The 24,622-nt window shown below is 44.6% G+C and overlaps 1 protein-coding gene across 1 annotated transcript in view; it reads right to left on the bottom strand.

Moving 5' to 3' along the window:
- The window catches only part of GABRB1 (gamma-aminobutyric acid type A receptor subunit beta1), a 98,339-nt gene extending 75,856 nt beyond the window's left edge, over positions 1 to 22,483 (bottom strand). The window contains exons 1-3 of the mRNA XM_081020052.1: positions 22,028 to 22,483; positions 21,721 to 21,812; positions 21,208 to 21,275 (exon numbers count right to left, since the gene is read on the bottom strand). Coding sequence (XP_080876178.1) covers positions 21,208 to 21,275; positions 21,721 to 21,812; positions 22,028 to 22,236 — 369 coding nt within the window. The 5' untranslated portion in view covers positions 22,237 to 22,483. The remainder of the gene's footprint in view (positions 1 to 21,207; positions 21,276 to 21,720; positions 21,813 to 22,027) is intronic.
- Positions 22,484 to 24,622: the final 2,139 nt, after the last annotated feature.

Genomic DNA, 24,622 nt, shown 5'->3' on the forward strand with positions numbered 1-24,622 from the left:
GCACGCCAGGCACTCCTGTCTTCCACTGCCTCCCACAGTTTGGTCAAACTCATGCTGGTAGTTTCGAGAACAGTGTCCAACCATCTCGTCCTCTGTCATCCCCTTCTCCTTGTGCTCTCCATCTTTCCCAACATCAGGGTCTTTTCCAGGGAGTCTTCTCTTCTCATGAGGTGGCCAAAGTATTGGAGCCTCAGCTTCAGGATCTGTCCTTCCAGTGAGCACTCAGGGCTGATTTCCTTCAGAATGGATAGGTTTGATCTTCTTGCAGTCCATGGGACTCTCAAGAGTCTCCTCCAGCACCATAATTAAAAAGCATCAATTCTTCAGCGATCAGCCTTATTTATGGTCCAGCTCTCACTTCCATACATCACTACTGGGAAAACCATAGCTTTTACTATACGGACCTTCTTGACTTACATGGCAGTTGGCTAATTAGTTAATTAAATAAATAATTCAATCTATCTGTCTATCTATCATCTATCTATCATCTATCTATCTATCCATCTATCAATCATCTATCATCTATCTATCTATCTATCTATCTATCTATCTATCTATCTATCATCTATCTATATCTATCTATCTATCTATCATCTATCTATCTATCTATCTATCTATCTATCTATCTATCTATCTATCTATCTATCATCTCTATCTATCATCTATCTATCTATCTATCATCTATCTATCTATATCTATCTATCTATCTATCTATCATCTATCTATCTATCTATCTATCAGACCTTTAATATTCTAGACAACCTATTTATTATGCTTTCATCTTGATTTGTTTGCATGGAAATTAGATGTTGCCATCTGTTTATTCAATTTGATTTGTTTGTGGCGGGGTTAGAGGTTGTTGCATCAAGCAAGTGTTATCCTAACACTTCCCAGTGCATTCCCCCATCAATTTCCTTATCATGAAAAGTCTGATTGGGAGAGAAACAGGATTGTTGTTCAAGAGTACTAATAAACTTTAATTGTGCAACCTGGATTTGCTGGTATGTGATTGAACTGCACCCATACAAAAGCAACAGCCTGGAAGTAACTTAAATACGAATGCTTCCGTTTAACTGAAGCATTGGGAAGCAAATTGGGCTTTATGGGGTATATCTCCCCCTTACACCTCTGCTCCTTCTATCATCACCAGATTCTTTTAGAATCTGCAGCAAAGGCCCCTCCCCACATCTCTGTCCTCCTTGTTACAAACAAGTTAAGATAATATGCGTTTGTGATTTAGGTGTGTTTGTGATATATGGCAAGTAAGCTGAGGGCCAGATCTCTAATATGAATGCATGACCAAAAGAAGGAGAAGCATCATTAGAGCATTCCCACACTCCAAAACAGCCAGTGAGCAGTGTGACTTCAGACTTGGTCCCCAAATTTATTCTGCTTAGAAAAAGAATGATGTGCCACAGAGAATTCTCATTGATTTTCAGAGAAATGGTGAACAGCACGCCTGTGCTATCAGACACCATCAGAAGTTCCAATGAGTCACATTACAGCTGAAAAGTGTTGGGAGTAGATAAGAGCAATCTTGGTACCCCTGCAAGACAGCACCTCTTTGCACCACTTGTGAGTAATGTCTGGCCGAGAGCAAAACTATGAACTGTGAGAAGCCAGAGGGCGAACCAGGGCACAACAAGCTACACTTAGTGAAATCCTCCCTTCCGCACAACTGTGGCTGGATCTAGAAACATCAAAAAAAGTTTCAGGAAAACGCGTTGTAAAGCTCATACAGTGGTACCTCGGGTTAAGTACTTAATTTGTTCCGGAGGTCTGTTCTTAACCTGAAACTGTTCTTAACCTGAAGCACCACTTTAGCTAATGGGGCCTCCTGCTGCCGCCGCACCACTGGAGCACAATTTCTGTTCTCATCCTGAAGCAAAGTTCTTAACCCGAGGTAATATTTCTGGGTTAGCGGAGTCTGTAACCTGAAGCGTATGTAACCCGAGGTACCACTGTAATGGGAAATCCCATTGTCAAAGGATCAAACTCTACAGCGCCATCTGGTGCTATGACACATTTAAAACACTTTTTAAAATACAGTGGTATCTTGGAAGTCAAACGGAATCCGTTCTGGAACTCTGTTCGACTTCCAAAACATTCAGAAACCAAGGCGGGGCTTCCGATTGGCTGCAGGAAGCTCCCGAAGCCAATCGGAAGCCGCATAAGCCACGTCGGACCTTCGGGTTCCAAAGAATGTTTGCAAACTGGAAGACTCTCTTCTGGGTTTGTGGCGTTCAGGAGTCGAAACCTTCGAGTTGCAAGGTGTTCATCAACCAAGGTATGACTGTATTCTAATGTAGCTGAGTCCTGTCAGTGAAGCAAGAGGCCTGTCTTTTTTTGTGTAAAAGGTAAAGGTAAAGGGACCCCTGACCATTAGGTCCAGTCGTGACTGACTCTGGGGTTGTGGTGCTCATCTCGCTTTACTAGCCGAGGGAGCCAGCGTACAGCTTCCGGGCCATGTGGCCAGCATGACTAAGCCACTTCTGGCGAACAAGAGCAGCACACAAAAACACCATTTACTTTCCCGCCAGAGTGGTACCTATTTATCTACTTGCACTTTGACATGCTTTCAAACTGCTAGGTTGGCAGGAGCAGGGACCGAGCAATGGGAGCTCACCCCGTCGCGGGGATTCGAACCGCCGACCTTCTGATCGGCAAGTCCTAGGCTCTGTGGTTTAACCCACAGCGCCACCTGCGTCCCCCTTTTTTGTGTACCACCATGCTAAACATAGCAATTCAGTTAGCTCCAGTGAAAAAGCAAGGGAATTTACTCTATCTACTAACAGAGGCTGGACCATTAGGGCGAATGGAGCAGTGCTCCAACAACATCAGTCTGCCCTTCATCTTCTCTCAACTTCCTACTTTCTTACTTTCAGAAAGTCCAGAGGGTGGCACTGTCTGCCAGCTTCCTCCTTCTTGGTCTCAGTGTTGCCTCTGTAGAACTCAGCAGGTAGGCAGATAGGGATAAAACTATAATTAGTGGCTCTGGCTCCGTGTACTGTTGATCTTCCACTTTTCTGCCTTCCATCCTTTTGCCTCCCTCATTGCTGTCCACTATAAAATAACTTTTGACAACACAAGCTTGAAATGGTGGGACACATAGTTGTGATGGGAAATCAAGTAGCCTTGCAAATACCGGTATATGTTTCAAACAGGCAGATATCACTCTTCATTTGCTAAAGAATGTTTATGTATATCTGTTGAAGATTCATTCCCTGTGCAGTCATGGGAATGTTGTCTATCACATGACTGTGTATGTTTTCATTCCACAGAGTGGGAAGTGACAGAGACAGGATGTTTGTGTTACTGTGTTCCGTGAAGTGGGACTATTGTCCTTTGTTCTTTCTCTTTGCTGTCTGATGAGAAAGAGGAAGAAGCTAAGTCAGAATGCTCCGAGTGTTTCATACATAAATAAAGTAGATTAGCCAAAATGCTGAGTTGCTGAGGTCTGTTACGCAAACTGCGAAAACTCTGCGGATCCGTGAGTGTGCTGATGTCAGTTTGCATCAGTCGCTGTGATGTTCAGGCAGAAGAAAGCTTTTGAAGCTCCTGAATGATCGACCAGGAGGGAGAGAACATGCCAGTCGGGCATGTGTCTCTGCCAGGGTCCTACTCGCGCGTAGGACGGCTCCTGACAATAACTACAAAAACAAACTTTTTTTAAAAAAAACCTTTAATGCTAGTTGTGAAATAGATTGGAAGTTTGTCACTTGGTCTCTGTAGCGTCACAGGTGCTAGCCTATAGGTGCACGCGACAGCCACCAAACATTTGATGAGTCCCCATTTGTCTTTTTCTGCAAGAAGGAACTGGAGGTTTTCCTAGTGGAGTTTGGAGGGTGCTGAAAACCTGTAAAAGAGCTTGCTGTGGGACCAGAGGGGTAGGGTGGAGGATAAGTATGTTCTTTATCTAGTCTCAACAATCTCATGCCCTCATAGCAGTCAACTTTTCCCTTTTTTAAAGGGAAATTCCCTTATTCCGAATAGGATTCCTCGCAAGAAAAGGGGAAAATTGACAGCTGTGCAAGCCCACCAAACACAGTATCAGTCTGTATTCTGTACCTTCTATCCTTTGATGTAAATCCTTTCATCCCTCTTATTGGCAAACGTGGACAGGATTTGTGAACCACCTCCCCTCCACAATTCTACATCTAAATAGCACGTCAACAAATATAAGCAATATGGTTTTATTGGAAACTCTTTCCCCTTATCATGCTGTAGCATGTAGAAAACGAGAGGTGGTTTTTTAAAATATTTAAATGAATTGCTCTTATTAGTCTACCGCTGCACCATGTGTTGCTTGCTGATCTTAAAGCTTATTTACCATTTGTCTTCTTCGCATCGACTGCCATTTTAAAATGTCATCAGTCTTTTCCCCCTGGCCAAATAAAACCACTGAACGTCATTCAAAATGTCTCACAGGAGGCAAAGCATCGCTGCAAAAGCCATAACTGAAATTCATGCTGAGAGTTTCCCCTACAAGCTGCCAGGTTTCCCCCCTCTCTTTGCTTGCCAGGCAGGTGTTCATGCCTGCTCCCCTCTAAGCTAATGAGGCCACCCACCTGGAAACCAACATCCCAGCTTGCTCCTGCCTCTGCACTGTCTATCATTCGCTCCCCTCAGGAATGCAGGAAGCTGGTAATTGGAGTGCCACTTACGCACCCATAACGACCACTGGGGCTGGGTGCCCCCACGATGGTTAGTTCTGCAAAGAGAAAGCGCCCACTCTAGGGCAAATGGTATGGTTCGTGCCCCACAGGGTTAGGGATGGGAGAAAAGATGGATTCTACTCACATTTGAATGTGGATATACCCAGGTGGCTCTGTGGGTTAAACCACAGAGCCTAGGTTGGCGGTTCAAATCCCCGCAATGGGGTGAGCTCCAGTTGCTCAGTCCCTGCTCCTGCCAACCTAGCAGTTCGAAAGCACATCAAAGTGCAAGTAGATAAATAGGTACCGCTCCGGCGGGAAGGTAAACAGCGTTTCCGTGCACTGCTCTGGTTCACCAGAAGTGGCTTAGTCATGCTGGCCACATGACCCAGAAGCTGTACGCTAGCTCCCTCAGCCAATAAAGCGAGATGAGCGCCGCAACCCCAGAGTCGGTCACGACTGGACCTAATGTCAGGGGTCCCTTTAAAAGGTAAAGTAACCTTAATACCATGTGTGAACTGAAACACACCCACTCTTTGGAATTTCCGCTTCTCCAAATTGTGCAGTTCTGTTCTCCAGCCAAGTGACATGTACTAAAATGCTTATATATTTATAATAATAAATAATAATAACTTTTTATTTATACCCCGCCCTTCCTGGTACAGAAAACCGGGCTCAGGGCAGCTAACAACAAATTTAAAACAAAATGTTGATGCAACAAAAAACAGCATAAAAAACAGTATAAAACGTGAATAACAATAAATTGAGAATTCAAAAATCAATTTAGGGGGAAATCTATCCAATAAACATTAGATGATCACCAGGGCTAGCTGGCTAAATTAATCCTATTTGGGCCAGCGAGGAGACCAGGGAAGAATTAGCTGTGGGATCCCAGAGTGGGTAATCTTCATAAAAAGGGGAGAGGGAGGGAAGGAAGGGTAAAGTGTGAATATAAATGCATATATTAGTGAAAATAGCATACAAAATTTATTATATTGGAGGAAAGTGCTTTGCAGAAATGTGTATAGTAGGAGAATTTCATACTAAAATGCTGATAAACTTTCACTAGGTTTTTGGCTTTTTTTAATTGCAAACTTGTATACAAGGAGCACTAATCTGAAGAAACATGAGAAACTGAAATGGATATATTCACCGATCGCTAGGCATGAGCTGTGGGCTAAGTCAATTTAACAGAACATCTTTCTTCTGTTTTTCTGTTTTTTTAGAATGCAATTTCTTTTAACGGATTTTGATTCTGTATTATTGAGCCGTCGTATCCTGTCCTGGGAACTTGTTGCGAAAGGTGGGCAAGAAATCGTATAACTAGCTGGGTAAATAAAACTTTCCACACAGTTGTGTGCCAATGCGCATTATCACATGGAGTCACTTGACATCCTGCTTTCATGCATAGTTCCTGGCCTGGCGCTACTTTCTCACCATGCCTGGATTTTGTCAAAGAGAATGACAAAACAGCCCGTTTATCAGTCTCGTCTTCCCTACAAAGGATAATAGATTTAATTATTAGGCATTTTAGGCCGCACATCCTATACACACTCACCTGGAAGCAAATCCATTTGAATTCAATGGGGCTTACATCAGAGACTGTGGTAGTGTGACCAGTATGGCCATACTGGTCAGGGCAGCTGTTTACTAGCTCCATCCGGTACGCAGGCTGAGACCCTATCTGCCTGCGGACTGCCTCGCCAGAGTGGTGCATGCTCTGGTTACCTCCCGCTTGGACTACTGCAATGCGCTCTATGTGGGGCTACGTTTGAAGGTGACCCGGAAACTACAACTAATCCAGAATGCGGCAGCTAGACTGGTGACTGGGGGCGGCCGCCGAGACCACATAACACTGGTCTTGAAAGACCTACATTGGCTCCCAGTACGTTTTCGAGCACAATTCAAAGTGTTGGTGCAGACCTTTAAAGCCCTAAACAGCCTTGATCCACTATATCTGAAGGAGCATCTCCATCCCCATCGTTCAGCCCAGACACTGAGGTCCAGCGCCGAGGGCCTTCTGGTGGTTCCCTCACTGTGAGAAGCCAAGTTACAGGGAACCAGGCAGAGGGCCTTCTCTGTAGGCCCGATGTGGAACATCCAACAGATGTCAAAGAGAACAACAACTACCAGACTTTTAGAAGAAGGCAGCCCTGTTTAGGGAAGCTTTTAATGTTTGATGTATTACAGTATTTTAATATTTTGTTGGGAGCCGCCCAGAGTGGCTGGGGAAGCCCAGCCAGATGAGCGAGGTATAAATAATAAATTAGTATTAGCATTCGTATTCGTATTAGTATACTGCGTGCCATGTTGCAGGGGTCACCCCAAAAATGCTGTAGAATGGAGCATGAGAGGCAGGGTGGGGTGCAGAATTTTAGCCTTGCACAGGACACTGCTTAAATTTGAGAGTCTAAAGTCTGCCTTTGCTTATGTCTAAGTAGGCATGTGTAGGATTGTGTTATTATAGAGTATTTGGATTCCCTTCTTGCGATTGTATAGACATATAAGATTCTCTCTGTTGGTCTTGCTGCATGATACCGTGGGACGTGACTCAGTGTGATTTTGCCAAGCACCTAGCAACAGCTCTTCTTCATCTCCATGTTGCCAATGTGCTCACTTGTAAACATGTTGCGGCGGACAGCTGAAGCGAGCGAAGCTAAACCTTCACAGTTGCCTGTTGCTATATCTCAGCGTGTCAGTCAGCAGCCCCGCTGAGCAGAGTGTAATTATCATGCGGCAGGATTGCACTGCTTTGGAATCACTTGCAAGGTAAAGCCGGGAGTAAATAGCTGTCAGGGAAAAGGAATATTGCGTGCTGGAGCTTGTGGAAACAGCCATGCTGAGTTTGATGAACTGCGTTCTGGGGCAGTCTAACTCCCTGACCAGTGCACCCTGCTCTCTTTCCTTTGTTGCTGGAATTCGCACAAAGGTGCAATAAATAGGATCCTCCTTACAGAGGGTCCTGGTTGCGCACGGGCCCTGGGAATAACCTTGCAGGGTTAAAATTGTTAGGGGTGTGGCTAGCCCCGGCCCCCTCAGCCCAGGGATCACGCCAGGCTGTTTGGGCCAATTGTGTGAGGTGGTGTGATCCCTGGGCTCAATATAGGCAGCAGCGCAATGCAGTTGGGGCACTTGCTTCACGCTGCCAATCACCTGCCCTCCCTCCCTCTTATGTTAGGCTGTGTTGTGTTGGCCTTGCTTTGGATTGGGTTGCCTGTTTTGGAACAGGGGCTGGGTAGGAATTTTTCCATTTGGCAGATTGGCTTTGGCCATTTGGTTTTCGCCTACCCCTTCAGCAACTGTCACAACTTTGTAAGGATTGGCTGTTAGGCATTGGCTTATTGAAGTGTGTGAGAGGGGAGGTGCGGCCATCACCTGCCCCTCCATGAATAAGGGTATTCCAGTGAAGGAATCTGGGGGTCCTGGTTCTCGTCCAAACCAGTCCGTTTGAGGGGCTAGGGCCATGCCAGGACCACAGGAACCCGGGGTGAGCTTTGGTCGGTCTTCATCGATGTTTCCCCCTCGTTTGGTATTTACCCTTTCAGACTACCAGCCAGAGAGGCGGAGTCAGTTATAGTCTGTGCCAATGCCTGAGCCAATACCACTCATCCTTTTGTAATTAATAAAGCTGTGGCCAAAATTTGCCCAATAACCTAAACTAAAATATGTGTCTGTGTGACGTTATTGGGGGGGGGGAGTCTTGGGGCCTTGAAGTGCAATGCTGACAGGCATCATCCCACAGCTGAAATCTCCTATGATGTAATGAAATAGGGTCTATCTGTTACTCATGCCAGACAGACCATTTGTTTGTCTCTCCCAGAAGAATGGAATGCAATCATTGCCACTCCTTGCCTAATAACAGGAGAAAAATCTCCATCTTGTTTGATATCAGAAATGGACATAGATCTACTTCCTGTTAATAATGCTAGAAATTATGATCTGTGTCAATGCTATCATTTGAATATGTGGCTGCCGTTTCATATTTCTTCTGTACAATGATGTAAAATGAGTTTAAATGGTGGCCTTTAATTTGGTAACCAATTCACAAAGGTAAGAGAGAGCCATATAGTTTGTGGCCAGACTTCAGAATACTCAGTAGAGATATTGCACACATCACAATGTGATTTAGGTGCATTTTTGTCCACCGATTACTGAAAGACTATTTTGAAGTGCAAGCATGAATATCTGAACTGGAGCTAACCTGTCTATTGAAGGACTGAGACACCTTTTCAGGGGACTTGATCTGAAGGATGCACTATACAGCAATTTGTTACATTTCATTCACGGACAATCTGCCATTATAGACTAAGTGCCTCTGAGCATATACAAAGAGTTCCTTTCTCCAAAGAGGGGAAATATCAAAAAATTATTAGATGGAATAAATGTGTCTTCACTATGTGTCCCCCAACCCACAACTGGTTATCTCCAGAAGTGATTTTCGGTGTCTGGGCATGCGCACTAGCAATTTCCAGGGCCACGGAAGAGAGTCCGTGTGCTGCGCTGCACCGGTTTAGTGCAGCACACGGGGACTCACTGAGTGGGCAGCTCGGTTCGGGGGTGGCTCATGGGCCATGGGTTAAGTGACCCTCATGGGCTGCTTCCGGCCCATGGGTCTTAGGTTGCCTACCTCTGGCATACACAGCCCAGCAAGACAACAACACGAACCCACCGCATACAATTCAATATGGCTAACTTAACCCAAGCACCTTAAAAAGCAGAGACATCACCTTGCCAACAAAGGCCCATATAGCTAAAGCTATGGTTTTCCCAGTAGTGATGTATGGAAGTGAGAGCTGGACCATAAATAAGGCTGATCGCCAAAGAATTGATGCTTTTGAATTATGGTGCTGGAGGAGACTCTTGAGAGTCCCATGGATTGCAAGAAGATAAAACCTATCCATTCTTAAGGAAATCAGCCCTGAGTGCTCACTGGAAGGACAGATCCTGAACCTGAAGCTGAGGCTCCAATACTTTGGCCACCTCATGAGAAGAGAAGACTCCCTGGAAAAGACCCTGATGTTGGGAAAGATGGAGGGCACAAGGAGAAGGGGACAACAGAGGACGAGATGGTTGGATAGTGTTCTTGAAGCTACCAGCATGAGTTTGACCAAACTGTGGGAGGCAGTGGAAGACAGGAGTGCCTGGCGTGCTCTGGTCCATGGGGTCACTAAGAGTCGGACATGACTAAACACCAACAAAAACTTAACCCAACAACCCACTGCCCTCACACAGGCACAAACAATTCCCACTGCAGCCAACCAAAGACATTCAACCACACCCTAGACCACCCCAACCTCTCTCACCACCAAGGAGACATAACAAGTGAATAGAAAGAGATCCTACCCAAGTGACGCTGACACAAAACCACCACATACATACTAAGTAAAAGAACACAGTCTTTACCACCCCACCGCCTCCCCCCTTTTCTTCCCAACCCTATACTGCATATAACACCAATGTCTCACGACAAATGTAACTGATCTGTAGAAAACACAACCTGAAGAAAGAGATGAAGCATGTGCTTTTGTGAACGAGGAATTTTTTTTTTTTAAAATGATGAGCAGCATTAGCTGACTGAGCAGCACAGTCCGTTCTGTCTTTATCTTTGAACTCTTGATATATTTTAAACTCTTGATACAGTGCCACATGTTGAGCTGAAATGTGGACTTGGGAAAATAAGAGGCAGAAAAAGGCACCAAATGCCTGAGATTCTGTTAAAAACAAAGCCAGCATTTAGCAGGGCTTTGTCAAAATCGATAGGCATAAAATCTAACCTACCTATCACCTCCTGTCTGCTTTTCTTTACACAGTGCTGTTGATGCAACAGGAGGACAAATCGTTCTGATTTGGCAGCATTCCATTATATCTTATCATTTCTGTGCATTTTATTCTGCCTGCATGTGTGTGTGTGTGTGTGTGTGTGTGTGTGTGTCCCTCTAAAATTCTGATGAGTGCATGTGCAATTTTTAAAAGAGGTCTAAATAGCGGGCCAATTTAAATGCATAGAACATCCCCCCCCCCCAAAAATGTTGAAGTTTCAGCTTCTGTCCTTTTAGCCTGACCCTAAATGGGCTTACTCAGAAGTCAGTTCTACTGACTTTGTTCAATGGCTTTTACATGTGGCCTTCTTACACACCTTGAATCTCTTCTCTGCGCCCTCCTCGTAAAGTTCAGAAGAACTTTAATTTGTTTAAGGTTAAAATATGACTAAATTAAAAAAAACAACACGATGGTACTTTAAAAATGTGGGAGATAGGAAGCGAAATATAAAGGGAATATTAGAGAGTGGATTTTTATTTATTTTTTGCAGGTCATGCTTGTGGACTTCCCATAGGCATCTGGTTTAGGTACTGTGAGAAGAGAACGCACGATATATTCAGGTCTTTGGTCTGATCCACCAAAAGGCCATGTTCTTAGAGATGGCATCAACATTCATATTTCTAGAACTGAAAATACGAATCTAGCCAGTCTGTGATCTTCACCTGAAATACGAGGCTAGTATTCTGGACCGAAAAGCTGTAGTCCAGATTGAATCTTAATACAGTGGTACCTCGGGTTACATACACTTCAGGTTACAGACGCTTCAGGTTACAGTCTCCGCTAACCCAGAAATAGTACCTTGGGTTAAGAATTTTGCTTCAGGATGAGAACGGAAATCATGCTCCGGTGGCACGGCAGCAGTGGGAGGCCTCATTAGCTAAAGTGGTGCTTCAGGTTAAGAACAGTTTCAGGTTAAGAATGGACCTCCGGAACGAATTAAGTACTTAACCTGATGTACCACTGTATAATAATAATCTAGTGGTCCTTAGTGCTGCTCTATCAATAGGTAAAGGAGGGAGAAAAGTGTCCCTCCACCTTTTGATGCCTGGTTTTTGCATGCCAGGCACCAGGAGGTCTGAGAGACGTCACTTCCCTAGGACTGCAGATATTGATCAGTAACACTGGGGAAACAATTGTTAATTGTGTGAAGACAGGAACATCTAATCTGCCCAGTGTTTTCAGTTACTAAGGAAAGTTTTCTATCTAAGTCTCCTATATCTCAATCTTTTGCCCTTTCCCATGCAGCAAACTAAAGCTCTGTGCCATCCTAGAATGTCATTCAGGATTTTGGTGGAATCCATCATTCTTCTTTTTCCTTTTTGTTAAAAGCAAAAAGCAGACTTGCCTTTGCAGAACGCCACGCATCTTTATCAAAAAGCCCACTTAGCAAACAGTGCCCACCTAGCTCATCACATCCAGAAGTTTGGTGGAATTAATTAATGCTGGAAAGCCAATTTCTAAAAGCAGGTGGGGGGACTGCAAAATGCATAAATGAATATTTTTCTACGCAGTTATTTTTGTATTTCTGAGACAGACTGTGTCATGTAATGTAGCTGTTTCCATGGCAACACTTGGTGACTCACGATGATTATGAAGCACAGCCCCAGGTAAGTGGTTCAGGTTCCAATGTTACCCTGCTCTTGGTTGTTTAAACGGATAAAGCTATTTCCATTTCCCCCCTTTTCTCCCTTTTTGACATGTGGATGGTCAGCTTGACATTTGAACTAGCATCCATAACCAGCAGGTTCATTTCATGTAATTTGCTGCTGGGCCTTTAGCTTGCAAGTGGGGGATGAATATTTGAAACATCCTCCACATTAAAAGAAACAAGCAGCCCATTCTATTGTGCGTAACAACCAAATAACCAACCAACCACCACCATCACAACAACCACCAACACCATGCCCATGTTCTCCCAGTAGGGTTGACAGATGGCCACCTAGAGATTTGCTCTGCCCCTTTCCAATCACCATTAAAAAGAAGTACGGGAAGACAGAAGGAATAAGGTAGCCACAAATTCAACTGGCTGAAATTCAAGAAACCTGCACAACTATGGTCATGAATCAATGATTGGTAGTAGTAAAAGTGTGTTTAGAACTGTCCTCTAAATCAGTTTACTCCCAGAGAGATGGAAGAGACTGCACTCAGTATTCTTTTAAGGAGAGGATGTGATAGGACTTATGAATTTGTCCTTAGGGAATACAAAATGCAACATACACACACGATGGCTGTTGAAATCTGTGAAGAATATGGGGAGGTTGCATATGTACTTGGAGTGGAGCAAGATACCATTCTTCAGAATCCCAACCCCATATTTCCAGTTATCTAGCTTTTCCAAACAGCCCTGTCATTCTTCCTTACAGAAGGCACCTTTTAGATAAAGGTCATTTATTAGATTTATTTATTTAGTACATTCATATTCCACCTTTCTTCCATCATGGAACTCAAATTAACTTAAATTCCAATGACATCATCATCATTATTATTATTATTATTATTATTATTATTATTATTATTATTTCATAGCTGTTTTAACAAACGTGAAGGCAAAGAAACAAGTATAAAAACAAGGTTAAAAACAACCTAAAATTTTCACCGACACATGTGTGTGTTGTGTATGTATACATTTCAATGTGCATGACAACTAAAAACCTCACAGTAACTTTCTCACTTACGCAAGGTTGAGGAGGAGCACTGAATTAAAGAATGACAAACTTAAACTAAACCACCAAATCCAAACACTGGGCAGGAGCTTCTCCTGCACTGACGCTACTCATTCTCCTTTTCAACGCAGCCACAACAAAAGGCCAACCCCTTCCCTTTCAACAAATGCTCTCCTATGCCAGTAACCAAACTGCTCACCCCTCCGTCAGATATTGCTGTGGCTGGTTATTCTGTGTTATATCATTTATTGAATATATGCAATTTATTGAATTATGTGACAAGGACAGCTTTCATGATTAAAAATGTCCACTATTTTGGGGGAACTCTGTACACCAGTGGTTCCCAATTATGGGTCCGGAGCCTCCTAGGGGTCTGCAGAACGCACCCAGAGGGTCCGTGGCCCCATCCCTTGCCTCCCCTTCAACTATTTTTTTGTCATTTTTGCATGGTAATATCACAAATTTTATGGTCTTTTCTTTAAAGTATACCTAAAATCATTTGCTTATTAGGGGCCAGCCCACATTTTGTTTAAAAAATTGCTTTGCAGAGGTAACTACCATAGAGCATGAGTGTAGCCAGGACTTTTGTTGGGGGGCAGAACCTCAGATTTGTATTGATTGGGGGCAGCTACCCCCCTTGACTACACCCATGCCATAGAGTTATCAAAACTTTCAAAAGTAGGGGGTCCGTGGCTTGGCTTTTGAAAAACAGGGGGTCCTTGGTCATTAGCTATAATTGGGAACCACCGCTGTACACAATTACTTTCTCTTGTGCATAGCAAGATTACAAGCATTCACTGGCTTCTCTTATAAACAGCCTGTTTAACTCAAAGCAAGTTGCTTCCAGAAAGCAGACAGCTCATGTTGATGGAGTCTAATAGATTTTGTCGTAGTCATAACCCTGCTGCTAATGGACTCATTTCCGAGTCTTGTAAATGTTTCATAAGCCTTTTGTTACTGCTAAATTCTGTTAAATTGCTATTAATTGATGCTATGCCAAAGGGTCACCTTGTAGATTCCAAAGATGCTCTGTAAATGGCAGCGAGAGTGTCCAGAAAGCAGAGGTGAAATAGACTCACATTAACATATGTCTCATGGTAGTCTAGGACACAGGGTGTGTATATTGGCTAAAGCAAGGGATAGTGACACCTGAAGTTCATGCTCACATACTGTCTTTGATTTTGGACACGCCTTTAATCATTTGGCTGCATGGAGCATGCCCATGAAGTGCTTTGCTTTATTTTTCAGGTTGACTAACTGAGGGGATCCAGTGCCAGCAAGCCATGCAGTAACTGTGCTGACATTGCCCTGATCTCATGATGGTTTGCTTGGCATAAGTCACCATGGCTGATCAAATCAGAGGATGGGAAGATGTGCAGAGCAACAGGGTACTTCCCCCTAATCTGCTTCTAGTTTCCAAAGAACCGAAGAACCATGCATAAGTGTCTAAGGCTGCACACCTTTCACGCGTGCTTCCAAGGGTTTGCCACATTCAGAAAACAAGGGGCACACATGTGTCATATTTGTGAAAATCACTTTACAAAAATGCAAAACGTTTGGTGAAATTCCTTGCACAAATGTGTACATTAGTCAAAGTGGTGTATGAAATAATAATAATAATAATATATTATTTAATACCCCACCTATCTGGCTGGGTTTCCCCAGCCACTCTGGGCGACTTCCAACAAAATATTAAAATACAACAGTCCGTCAAACATTAAAAGCTTCCTTAAACAGGGCTGCCTTCAGATGTCTTCTAAAAGTCTAGTAGTTGCTTTTCTCTTTGACATCTGGTGGTAGGGCGCTCCACAGGGCAGGTGCCACTACCGAGAAGGCAAAGACAAAAATTCAGGCTAACATTCTGAAGAATTTTCATGAGGATTTAAAAAAAAATAAAAACCCACAGATTTCTGCAGAAACGCAGAGAACCTGTTTAAAGATGGGAAAATCAGAAACTGAGAGGACTGAAACTGGCAGACTCTTCCATCCCTCCTACTAAGCAAGGCTGCCTGAGAGTCAGGGTGAGATGGAAGTCAGAAGCAACACAGACTACAGAGTAGGGATTTGAGGAAGAGGCAGCGGAGGGACGCATGGCCCTTAAGAATGAAGGGACTGTGGAGAAACTGGGGCTGGTACAGATAAATACCAGCCTTCTTATACAAATAACTTTGCTGTGCAACATCTGACAAACTAGTGCAGGGATCTCTAATGTAGGGATGGGGAACCTGTGGCCCTCCAAGTTGTTGCTGGACTCTAACTCCCATCAGCTTCAGCCAGCATGGCCAGTGGTCAGGGGTGGTAGGAGCAGAAGCCTAAGAGTACTTTGTTCTCCCACCCTGATCTAGTGACCGTGCATTAGAGGACTGCGTTAGAGCACCGCAATAGAGTCTCATGTGCCAAACTGAAGCAGAACATGAAGTAGAATATGCACGCATCAGAATAGAAAAGTTGATTAGCTGCTCTCTACAATCCCTGGAACTTTTAAAGCATCAATTTGACTCCATTGTTAAGAGTGCCCCAAGCAGCTAAATGCTAATCAAGTTTATTTGAGATGAGAGATGCCATAATCATGTTCCTTGTCAAAGGAGAAGTGATTGGCTTTGGGTTCTTTGGATTCTCTCGGCCTTGCGTGTTGGGATTTATCCATTTTTCATGGACTTTCCTGAAGGGATTCCTTAATGCCTTTACTAACTGAGTCACTCGATCTCGTGGCAGCTACGCAGCATTTCCATCAATAATTTTAGCATGCCATCATCCCCAGGCGGCTTCCATTTATGTCAACCGTGCTGCAGTTTGATTGCCCATTGTTACCGAGGCTGATTGAATCATCCATGGAAGTCCAACATTCCTTTCTTATTTCTTAGTTCTAGTAGAAGAGCATATTCCTGCCATCTCATTTATGTCCACATCATGTTATTGTACACAAAAGGTCCGTATAGTTAAAGCTATGGTTTTCCCAGTAGTGATGTATGGAAGTGAGAGCTGGACCATAAAGAAGTCTGATCGCTGAAGAATTGATGCTTTTGAATTATGGTGCTGGAGGAGACTCTTGAGAGTCCCATGGACTGCAAGAAGATCAAACCTCTCTATTCTTAAGGAAATCAGCCCTGAGTGCTCACTGGAAGGACAGATCCTGAAGCTGAGGCTCCAATACTTTGGCCACCTCATGAGAAGAGAAGACTCCCTGGAAAAGACCCTGATGTTGGGAAAGATGGAGGGCACAAGGAGAAGGGGACAACAGAGGACGAGATAGTTGGATAGTGTTCTCGAAGCTACCGGCATGAGTCTGACCAAACTGTGGGAGGCAGTGGAAGATAGAAGTGCCTGGCGTGCTCTGGTCCATGGGGTCATGAAGAGTTGGACATGACTAAACGATAGTTTTCATCAAACTATCCACTGCAACACCAAAGTCTCATTCTTGGTCAGTTACTGTAACTACAGACTCCATGTGTGCATATATGTGAAATTTAGACATTCTTTCGCCCCCCCCCTCAATGTGCACTACTTTATACTTGCTTACATTGAACTGCATTTGCCATTTTACTGCCCATTCACTCTGTTTGGAGACATCCTTTTGGAACTCTTCACAGTCCCTTTTTGTTTTAACCACTCGGAACAATTTGATATATTTGATATCATCAGCAAACCTGACTGCCCATTCCTAACTGTAGACCATTTATGAATCAATCACTTTCATCTGCTCCTAAGTGACAGATTAATTAATTTGATGAGTAACAGATAGTGTCTCCACTTTTATGATGCATTGTTCATAAGGCAAATATTCTGTGATGATAACTATCTATTACTGCAGAAAACCAGCTTTTTGGCTTTACACTCAATAGCAGTTGTGAAGAACCTATCTGCCTAGTTAGAACACAGAAACATTTAGCCCGCAGCTCTTAAATTCTACTAAAAATTGAAAAAAGGCACTATAAAATATTCTGGCTGAACTTGGCATTTCCTGCAAACTGGAAGTGAGCAGGTATCACCTGTTAAATGCCATCTGTAGTCTAATCCAAACACTTAGAGTTTGACGCTCATTCCAGTGGAAGACTGGCTCTGGCAGTACAATGAGATACATGCAAAAGGATACATAGTTGCTCCTCCCATTGAAGGGGGTAAAATGAGAATCCTTTTCTTAGGGAATGCATGCGGGGCTCTCAATTGTGCAGCAACATATCTTCTTAGCATCGTTTGGTCTAAGTCTCTCCAACTGAAACAATCAGGAACACCCATAAAACAATTGGGTAGGTTTAGGGGAGAGAAGGAATGAAGAGTGCTGCTTGTTGCATAGACTCACAGAATTGTAGAGTTGGAAGGGACCACAAAGCCCACCTAGTCTAACCCCCTTGCAATGCAGGAATCCTTTGCCCAATGTGGGGTTCCAACCCATGATCCTGAGATGAAGAGTCATGCTCTACCAACTGAGCTATCATTCCCACTCGCCTGTAGACCAGAAATTCACTTGAAAGCATGGACCTCTGTACAACCTGGAAGGGCGGGGTATAAATAAAATTTTATTTATTTATTTATTTATTTATTTATTTATTTATTTATTTATTACAAAATGCCAGAATAGTTAAAATGATGCAGCTGGTTGACTCATGGGCCCGCTGCCAATTCCCTCTAGAGCAGGGGTGGAAAACTTTTGGGCCTCCAGGTGTTGCTGAACTACATCTCTTATCAACCCGAGCAACCATGGCCAATAGTCACGTGGTCCAACAACACCTGGAGTGCCCAAAGTTATCCACCCATGTTCTAGAAAGAAATATATCGAAGTGCTGTCTCTCTGCAGATCTCTTCTGGCTCCTTCATGCAGTATCTATGGGACTTTGGGGCCAGGTGCATCTAATATTATCGACAGGTGTGCTTCAGGTGTATCCAGTAGAAAAGGCAGGCATATCCATTAAAAGATGTATGGACACTCCAGGAATATTCAACAGCAAGGGCAGGGGCAGAGCTTTGCCTAATGGAACAGGGAAGAGTGAGCTAATTTTGTCTCGCTTGAAACTCAATTGCACCCAGCTGTGGCGGAAGTGATGCGCTTTGCATTTCTACTAGTAAAACTAATCTGCTAGCTTGGGCAGCACAAATGTTATAAGTCCTTTTAGACCAATTTAATTGCCCTAGGGTGAACACATCCTCAGATGATACAAGGCATGTTTCTGCCACCTCAGCAAGGAGTAATGTGAAACCTTGGCATAGGACAGGCATGCTATGAATCATGCTGTCCTGAAGACCTAGGAAAAATATTGCTGGTGTAAGCAACACAAATAAATCCCACAGCACTCTTAAGAGTCCCGCAGTGACATTCTGAGTCCCTTCAGCTCCCAGTGAAGTTAACAGAGCACTCCCAATGCTTGGAAGTTCACGAGCATCTCTTATAACAAGGCCTTTAACTCTGCTAGGGACAGCATTATTTCACTGTGCAATTACGCACCCAGGCAAGGAGGTTAATACAAACTCATGTCAGGCTTGACAAAGCATTGTTTACAGTCAGAAGGAGCCGATTGCCCTGTTCAGAGATCCTGACCTTTGTCAACCAATCATAATTTTGCTCCTTAGAAAGGTTGGGATAGTTTCAAGCCCTGTCCTTTGGGAAACATAATTCTATCTAGATTGGAAAATGTTTCAGCTGTGACCATTGTTTTCTTAATGAAAGAAACATTGGGATGTACCACATGACATGTGGCGAAACATACAAGCTATAGCACTCAAACCTTAACCCTATGAGATTTTATAGCTAGAAAAATCTAGGTAGCTTTTCTTGTGAGTTAGGTAGTTTGTCTTGTATAAGTGCTGGTATACAACAGATAAGTTGTATGCATGTGTGCATGTACAGTGGTACCTCGGGTTACATACGCTTCAGGTTACAGACTCCGCTAACCCAGAAATAGTACCTTGGGTTAAGAACTTTGCTTTAGGATGAGAACAGAAATGGGATGGCAGCAGCGGGAGGCCCCATTAGCTAAAGTGGTGCTTCAGGTTAAGAACAGTTTCAGGTTAAGAATGGACCTCTGGAACTAATTAAGTACTTAACCCGAGGTACCACTGTATAACCAAAGCAACAGGCAGCTAGGACAGATTTCTGGGCAGGAACATGTAGAAGAGATGTCCATGTGCCATTTTCTGCAAAGGCTTGTGCTGTTTAGAATTAGGAACAGCCAGGGGATAGGGACCTGATGATATAGAAAGACAATAAAGATGGGGGTGGGGTGGGGGGAGACTGTGAATATCTATATCTGTAACCATGACTGCTAAAAATAATATTGGATTAAATTCAGCACTGAAAAAAAATAGTAGTACAAATTGGCCCTCAAGACTTCTTTGTGCAAAGCTATTTACTCAATGCAGGAAACTAAAACATATGGAGGTAGGCAGGCAGGAAGCAGGCAGGCAAAGTAAAACACCAGAAGCCTGCTTCTTCCCCAGCTGGACTTCCTCTTCCCCATCACAGGGCCATCTAAGGCCAACTGGCCTGCGATAAGGAATCCAGGAGCAAGAGTCATGCAAAATGCCTGGGTCTGTGCCAGCTGGACTTTCCCCTCCACTCAATAGGGGGCCATCTGACCCAACTGCCTTGTGGGAAATAACATCAGCTGTTAGCTCCTGCTCAAGCAGAGTGGGGCAGTCTTTGTTTTCAAGTGCATGCTTCTAGCTGCATCAGTTTCATATTTGTAACAAATAAGGTCAGGTAGTTGGCTACTAGGGAACACCCCAGTGGTAGCAGCCCAGATAGTCTTGCTTGGTGCATATACTCTGGCTTTTGAAAAAATGGAACCAGGTGAATACTTTTTTCCTTTCCCCATGCCTTTCTTTCCCCAGGCTTTTAAATCTTAAAACTGTTTTGTTGTTTATAAATTTGTTGTTTCTGGAGTTTTTGAAATCTGTGAAATGTTTGGTGCTGCTGCTGATCTTTTATGCGATATTTAATTTTTTTTTAGGTTTTAATTTTGCATATAATTGTTTTATTGTAAGGCACCCAGAGAACGTTTGTCACTGAACAGAGTATAAATACTGTAAACAAATAAATGTGAGATGATTTGAGGACTGTAGTCATAAAGCAGCATATAAATCTACTAAACCGACAATAAATATTGCATGGCCCTCATTTCCCAGCTGCAAACAAGACACACCAATGGACATATTCTAGTAAGCTTTCAAACCCATAATCTGAGTTGTCTCTTGAATAAAGTCATCCAGACCTTCATACTTAATTCTTGTCATTGTTTTTATTACTCAGCAGGAGTCCCTCAAGTCAGCACTGATATTCAGCAATCATCACTCAGCAGCTACTGTTCATCTTCACAAGAGACTGTCAAAACACTGTGGGGCGGGGGGGTGGAATCAACAGGCTTCTGTATCTCCAGTAGCAATTCAGCTGCCAACCCTTCCTAATGAACCAAACACTGATTTAGCCCATCACTGAATAGCAGCAAGAATTTGCTACCTACAGTAAGTAAGATCAGCACAGTCTTAAAGTAAAATAAAATAAATATGGCTTCTTATTATAAATATTCCCCTCCATCACCCGCATGCCAAGTTAGATCACTGCAGCGAGAGCTGCAGTCGTTAGATTACAGGAAGCTACCAGTTGCATACCAAGTCCTATAAGCTGCAAGCTTGCACCCCTTTTTTGCACTTGCGCATCCTTTCAGCGTTTGATTCCCAAAGATCAACTGGCTATCCATTCACCTCCCCTCTTTTTATTCTATTTCACCCCAATACAGTTGCAGTTTAATTCCTTATCCAAATCAAACGCTACAGAAGGAGAGAGAGGAAGAAGCGTAGGAATACCATTTAAAAAGCCTAGGCACAGGTCGCTGTCCGCGGTGCTGAAACCAGTTCGTGACCTGCGGCGGTCGGCAGGTGGCGCCGTTCCACATTTGGAAAAGGTGAGGCGAACGAGGTGGCAGCAGCCAAAGTCTTCCCCAAACTGATTTCTCCAGCACACCTCAGAACAGGACGCCACGACATTAAACTCGACAAACGGCCAATCTCTCCTGAATAGCCCTCTGCAATCTCAGAGAGCGCCTTGCGTCCCCTATTTATTCCAAGAGAGTACTCACCATGTTGACTTCCGAGACCATATCTATACTGGCAATCTCTATTCTCATGCCAACGTCAACGGGAGAGCCTGGAAACGGAAACAGGTGTTTGTTTTTAATGGCCAGCAGTCAAAAGGGTTGGAAGGTCAGGACTTCTGAGCCTCAAGTGCGTCCTGTACCTGTTCACGTGCTTAAACGTTGGTGTGCTCTTTTTCATGTCTGAAGAAGAGCTCTGTGAAATCTGAAAGCCTACCACCAGACCCCAGCAAAATCCTTTTATATAAGGACATCGATTTACTGAATCAATTTAGAGCCCACACGTTTGGAGCATGTCTATAGATGTCCGAATGTGTATATGAGGGGAGGGGAGGGAAGAGAAAAGAGAACGTGCCCATTTTGAGAGAAAGGAATTGGTTACCAAAGGGACCCCTTTCCCGGCTGATTAGAATTCTAAGCGGCCCTTGCCTCTGACCCTGCAGGGACCGGCACGCAGCCTGGTGATTTCCCCTTGTAAACAAATCCGAGGAGACTCACCTCCGAAGTCTGGCCTCAGGCGAATGTCGTATCCTTTGAGTAATTTGTCCACGGTCTCTTTCACGTAGGACATGTTGCTGGGCTCATTCAGGCTGAGGGAGAGGAAAAGGATTCAGAGCGAGCGCTTGAACGCACACACACAGGCACCGACACAGCCACAAGCAGGATCCCGACCAGCCTCCCAGCAGAGGAAGAAATCCACGGAGCTGAGCTCCCCGGAAGATGAGGTCCATCATTCAGCCCATCACATACACAGAGACACACAGACGCACACATACGTCCTCTCGCGCCCAAGCGCCAATCTCACCTCTTGGCATAGCAGACCATGGCTATCATCGCAGGGAAGAGCAAAATCCCCACGCGCTCCCGCGGCCGAGCTGCCCACATTCCTTCCTCCGGGTGGAGAGTTGCTGCCTCTTTCTCCCCCTTCCCTCTCCCCACCCCCTCCCGCGAAGATTCAAGGGATGTAACTTTCAATCCACAGGCAGAGCTGTGATGCCGGAGAGAGCAGCGCATGCGCCGAGCTGGCCCAGTCTCCGAAGGCACCTTTGCGCTTTGCCAGCAATGTCCGGCCAAGCGAGCAACAGCTGCGGCGGCGGGACCTTGGGGAGTTCCCTCGTCCTGCGCCCTGGGCGCACCCAGCGCTTTCCCCGCCTGTCTGGGCAGGGTGGTCCGGCTGGTTCCAAAGGGGAAAGCGAGCTCCCTACGGAGCGCCTCGGCTGCTAGAGGTCGCCGATTTCCGAAAAGCCACGGGGGCAAGGGCGGGGGGGAAGTTGTCCAATGGCAGCAGCCGCCCCCTCCCCAACCTTAACCCGCAGCCTCCTCCTTCCACATGCCATCATCGCCTCCCCTGCGCGCCCTCCAGGACCTCCCTTCCCGTAGCAAAGGGATGCCCAAGGAGGCAGGCACTTTGAACCGGCAGCGTTCAGGTGTGGCCGTGAAAGGAGGATAAGAACATAGCAGACGCCACCCACTCACCCAGCGGAGAATCTAGCCTAGGACTGGCGGGAGGTGGGGCGCGTGGCAAAGGTCTTTAACTGCAGAGCCAGACCTTACTGTCAAAGCCAAGTCTAGTGGCAACGAGTAGGACTAACAGCATGACGCTCCCGCTTTTGTGTGGGGTTGTGCGCGCTTGCTTGCTTGCTTAGAGAAGCTCCAAATGAACTGTTTTTGGGTTTTTTCTTGCTCCAAGGGCTCTTGGTGGTTTCGTTTTCAGGGGAAGGATGAAGGGATGGAACACACTGGAGTTCCATTGATTCCAGCGGAAACTTAAGTCATGCCTAGCATGCCCCATTGGTTTTAATGGGACCGCAGGTCCACTCACTTTGCCTGGATCCAACCCAGAGAGTTTTGTTTCTGAGACAGGAGGAGACAAGACAATGAAGGGTTTCATGCGTTATAAATGGGAAGTTGTGGAAATGGGGAAAGGAGGGGGTCTTTCCAGAAGAGGGTTTGCAGTGGAGGGGGGCATGGGCTTCGCGAGGATTTATTTTAGGGGGGCAGGATTAATGTTAGGGGGCAGGGTTTATGTTGGGGGACAGTACCGAGTTATCTGCCATGCAATTTGTCAGTTAGTTACATATTTTTATTTATTTACTTGATTTAGAGGGGACAGCTGCCCCCATGCCCCACTGGCTATGCCCATGGATTGCACTGGGACTGAAGGAGTATGGAGTGCCTTGCAGGAAGGTATGTGTGGAGGGGGAGTGGAGAACAGCAGGTAAGCTGCCACAGCTGGAGCAAATTCATGTTGTGATCTGGAGTGTGGGCTTTGGGGGGGGGGAATGGGGAAAGCGTAGGAGCCAAATCTAGGGGCCAAGGTCCCTTCGCTCCCCAAAATAAACTAATTGAGGGAGCTGGGCTGGAGTCCTCCCCAAAGTTAATGGACAGATGGTGTATATGCATGTTATGTACTGAGTTGAATAGGATTCAGAATGCAGCAGTCTGATTGGTCCTAGAACAATAGGATTCAGAATGCAGCAGTCTGATTGGTCCTAGAACAATAGGATTCAGAATGCAGCAGTCTGATTGGCCCTAGAACAATATGATTCAGAATGCAGCAGTCTGATTGGTCCTAGAACAATAGGGTCCAGAATGCAGCAGTCTGATTGGTCCACAGGAGCCACCCAATCCAGCTCCAGGTGGAAGTGAATCCGCAACCTGATTGGCCTACAGGTGAATCCCGGAATTAGCCAATCATGTGTAAATAATAGTGTAAATATAAAGCAGACAGTCTGGGGGAACTTCCATTCCTCCTCACCACTAAGAGCTGAATAAAGAGCATGAAATCCACTCTTGACTCCGAGTATATTTCAATGCACCACATCTTGTGATTGATTTATGCGGGGTGGGGCTTACCTCCTCTCCAATATTTTATTCAAGTTGGGTCCCTGGTGGGAAGGTGATCCCTTGGGAGGTTAAGGGAGTTTGCAGAGAGAGAACATTAAATACACACTGAAGATCACTCAACAGTAGGGCTGCAGCATGCAACTGATCAATTTGTTACATTAATCAATTAAAACCTTTTAATGAACTAAATCAGGTTGCAAGCTAGATATACATACAGTTTTATGTGATTTCTTTATTTTAAATATTCCTTCAGCTCCTGCTAATCAAAAAGGTGTGTGCGCAGAAAAGTGAGCATGAAATGCTTCTTCCAACCCTACTCAGAGTAGGCCCATTAAAAGGAGGGGCTGTTTCTGCTGAATGCTAAGTGTGCAGAAGATATACACCAAGAAAGTATGCTTCTCACTTCAGAATTCTTTCAACCCATCTGTCAATTTAATCAACCAATCAATTAAGTGACTTAAATCATATGATTAATTGGCTAAGATTTATTGAATACAGTGACAGCCCATTTGGACAGAGATTTGTTACTCTGTATCAGTTTATTTGAAAAAGG

This window comes from Podarcis pityusensis (genome assembly GCF_964106645.2).
Source record: "Podarcis pityusensis genome assembly, chromosome: 9".
Taxonomy (NCBI): Eukaryota; Metazoa; Chordata; class Lepidosauria; order Squamata; family Lacertidae; genus Podarcis; species Podarcis pityusensis.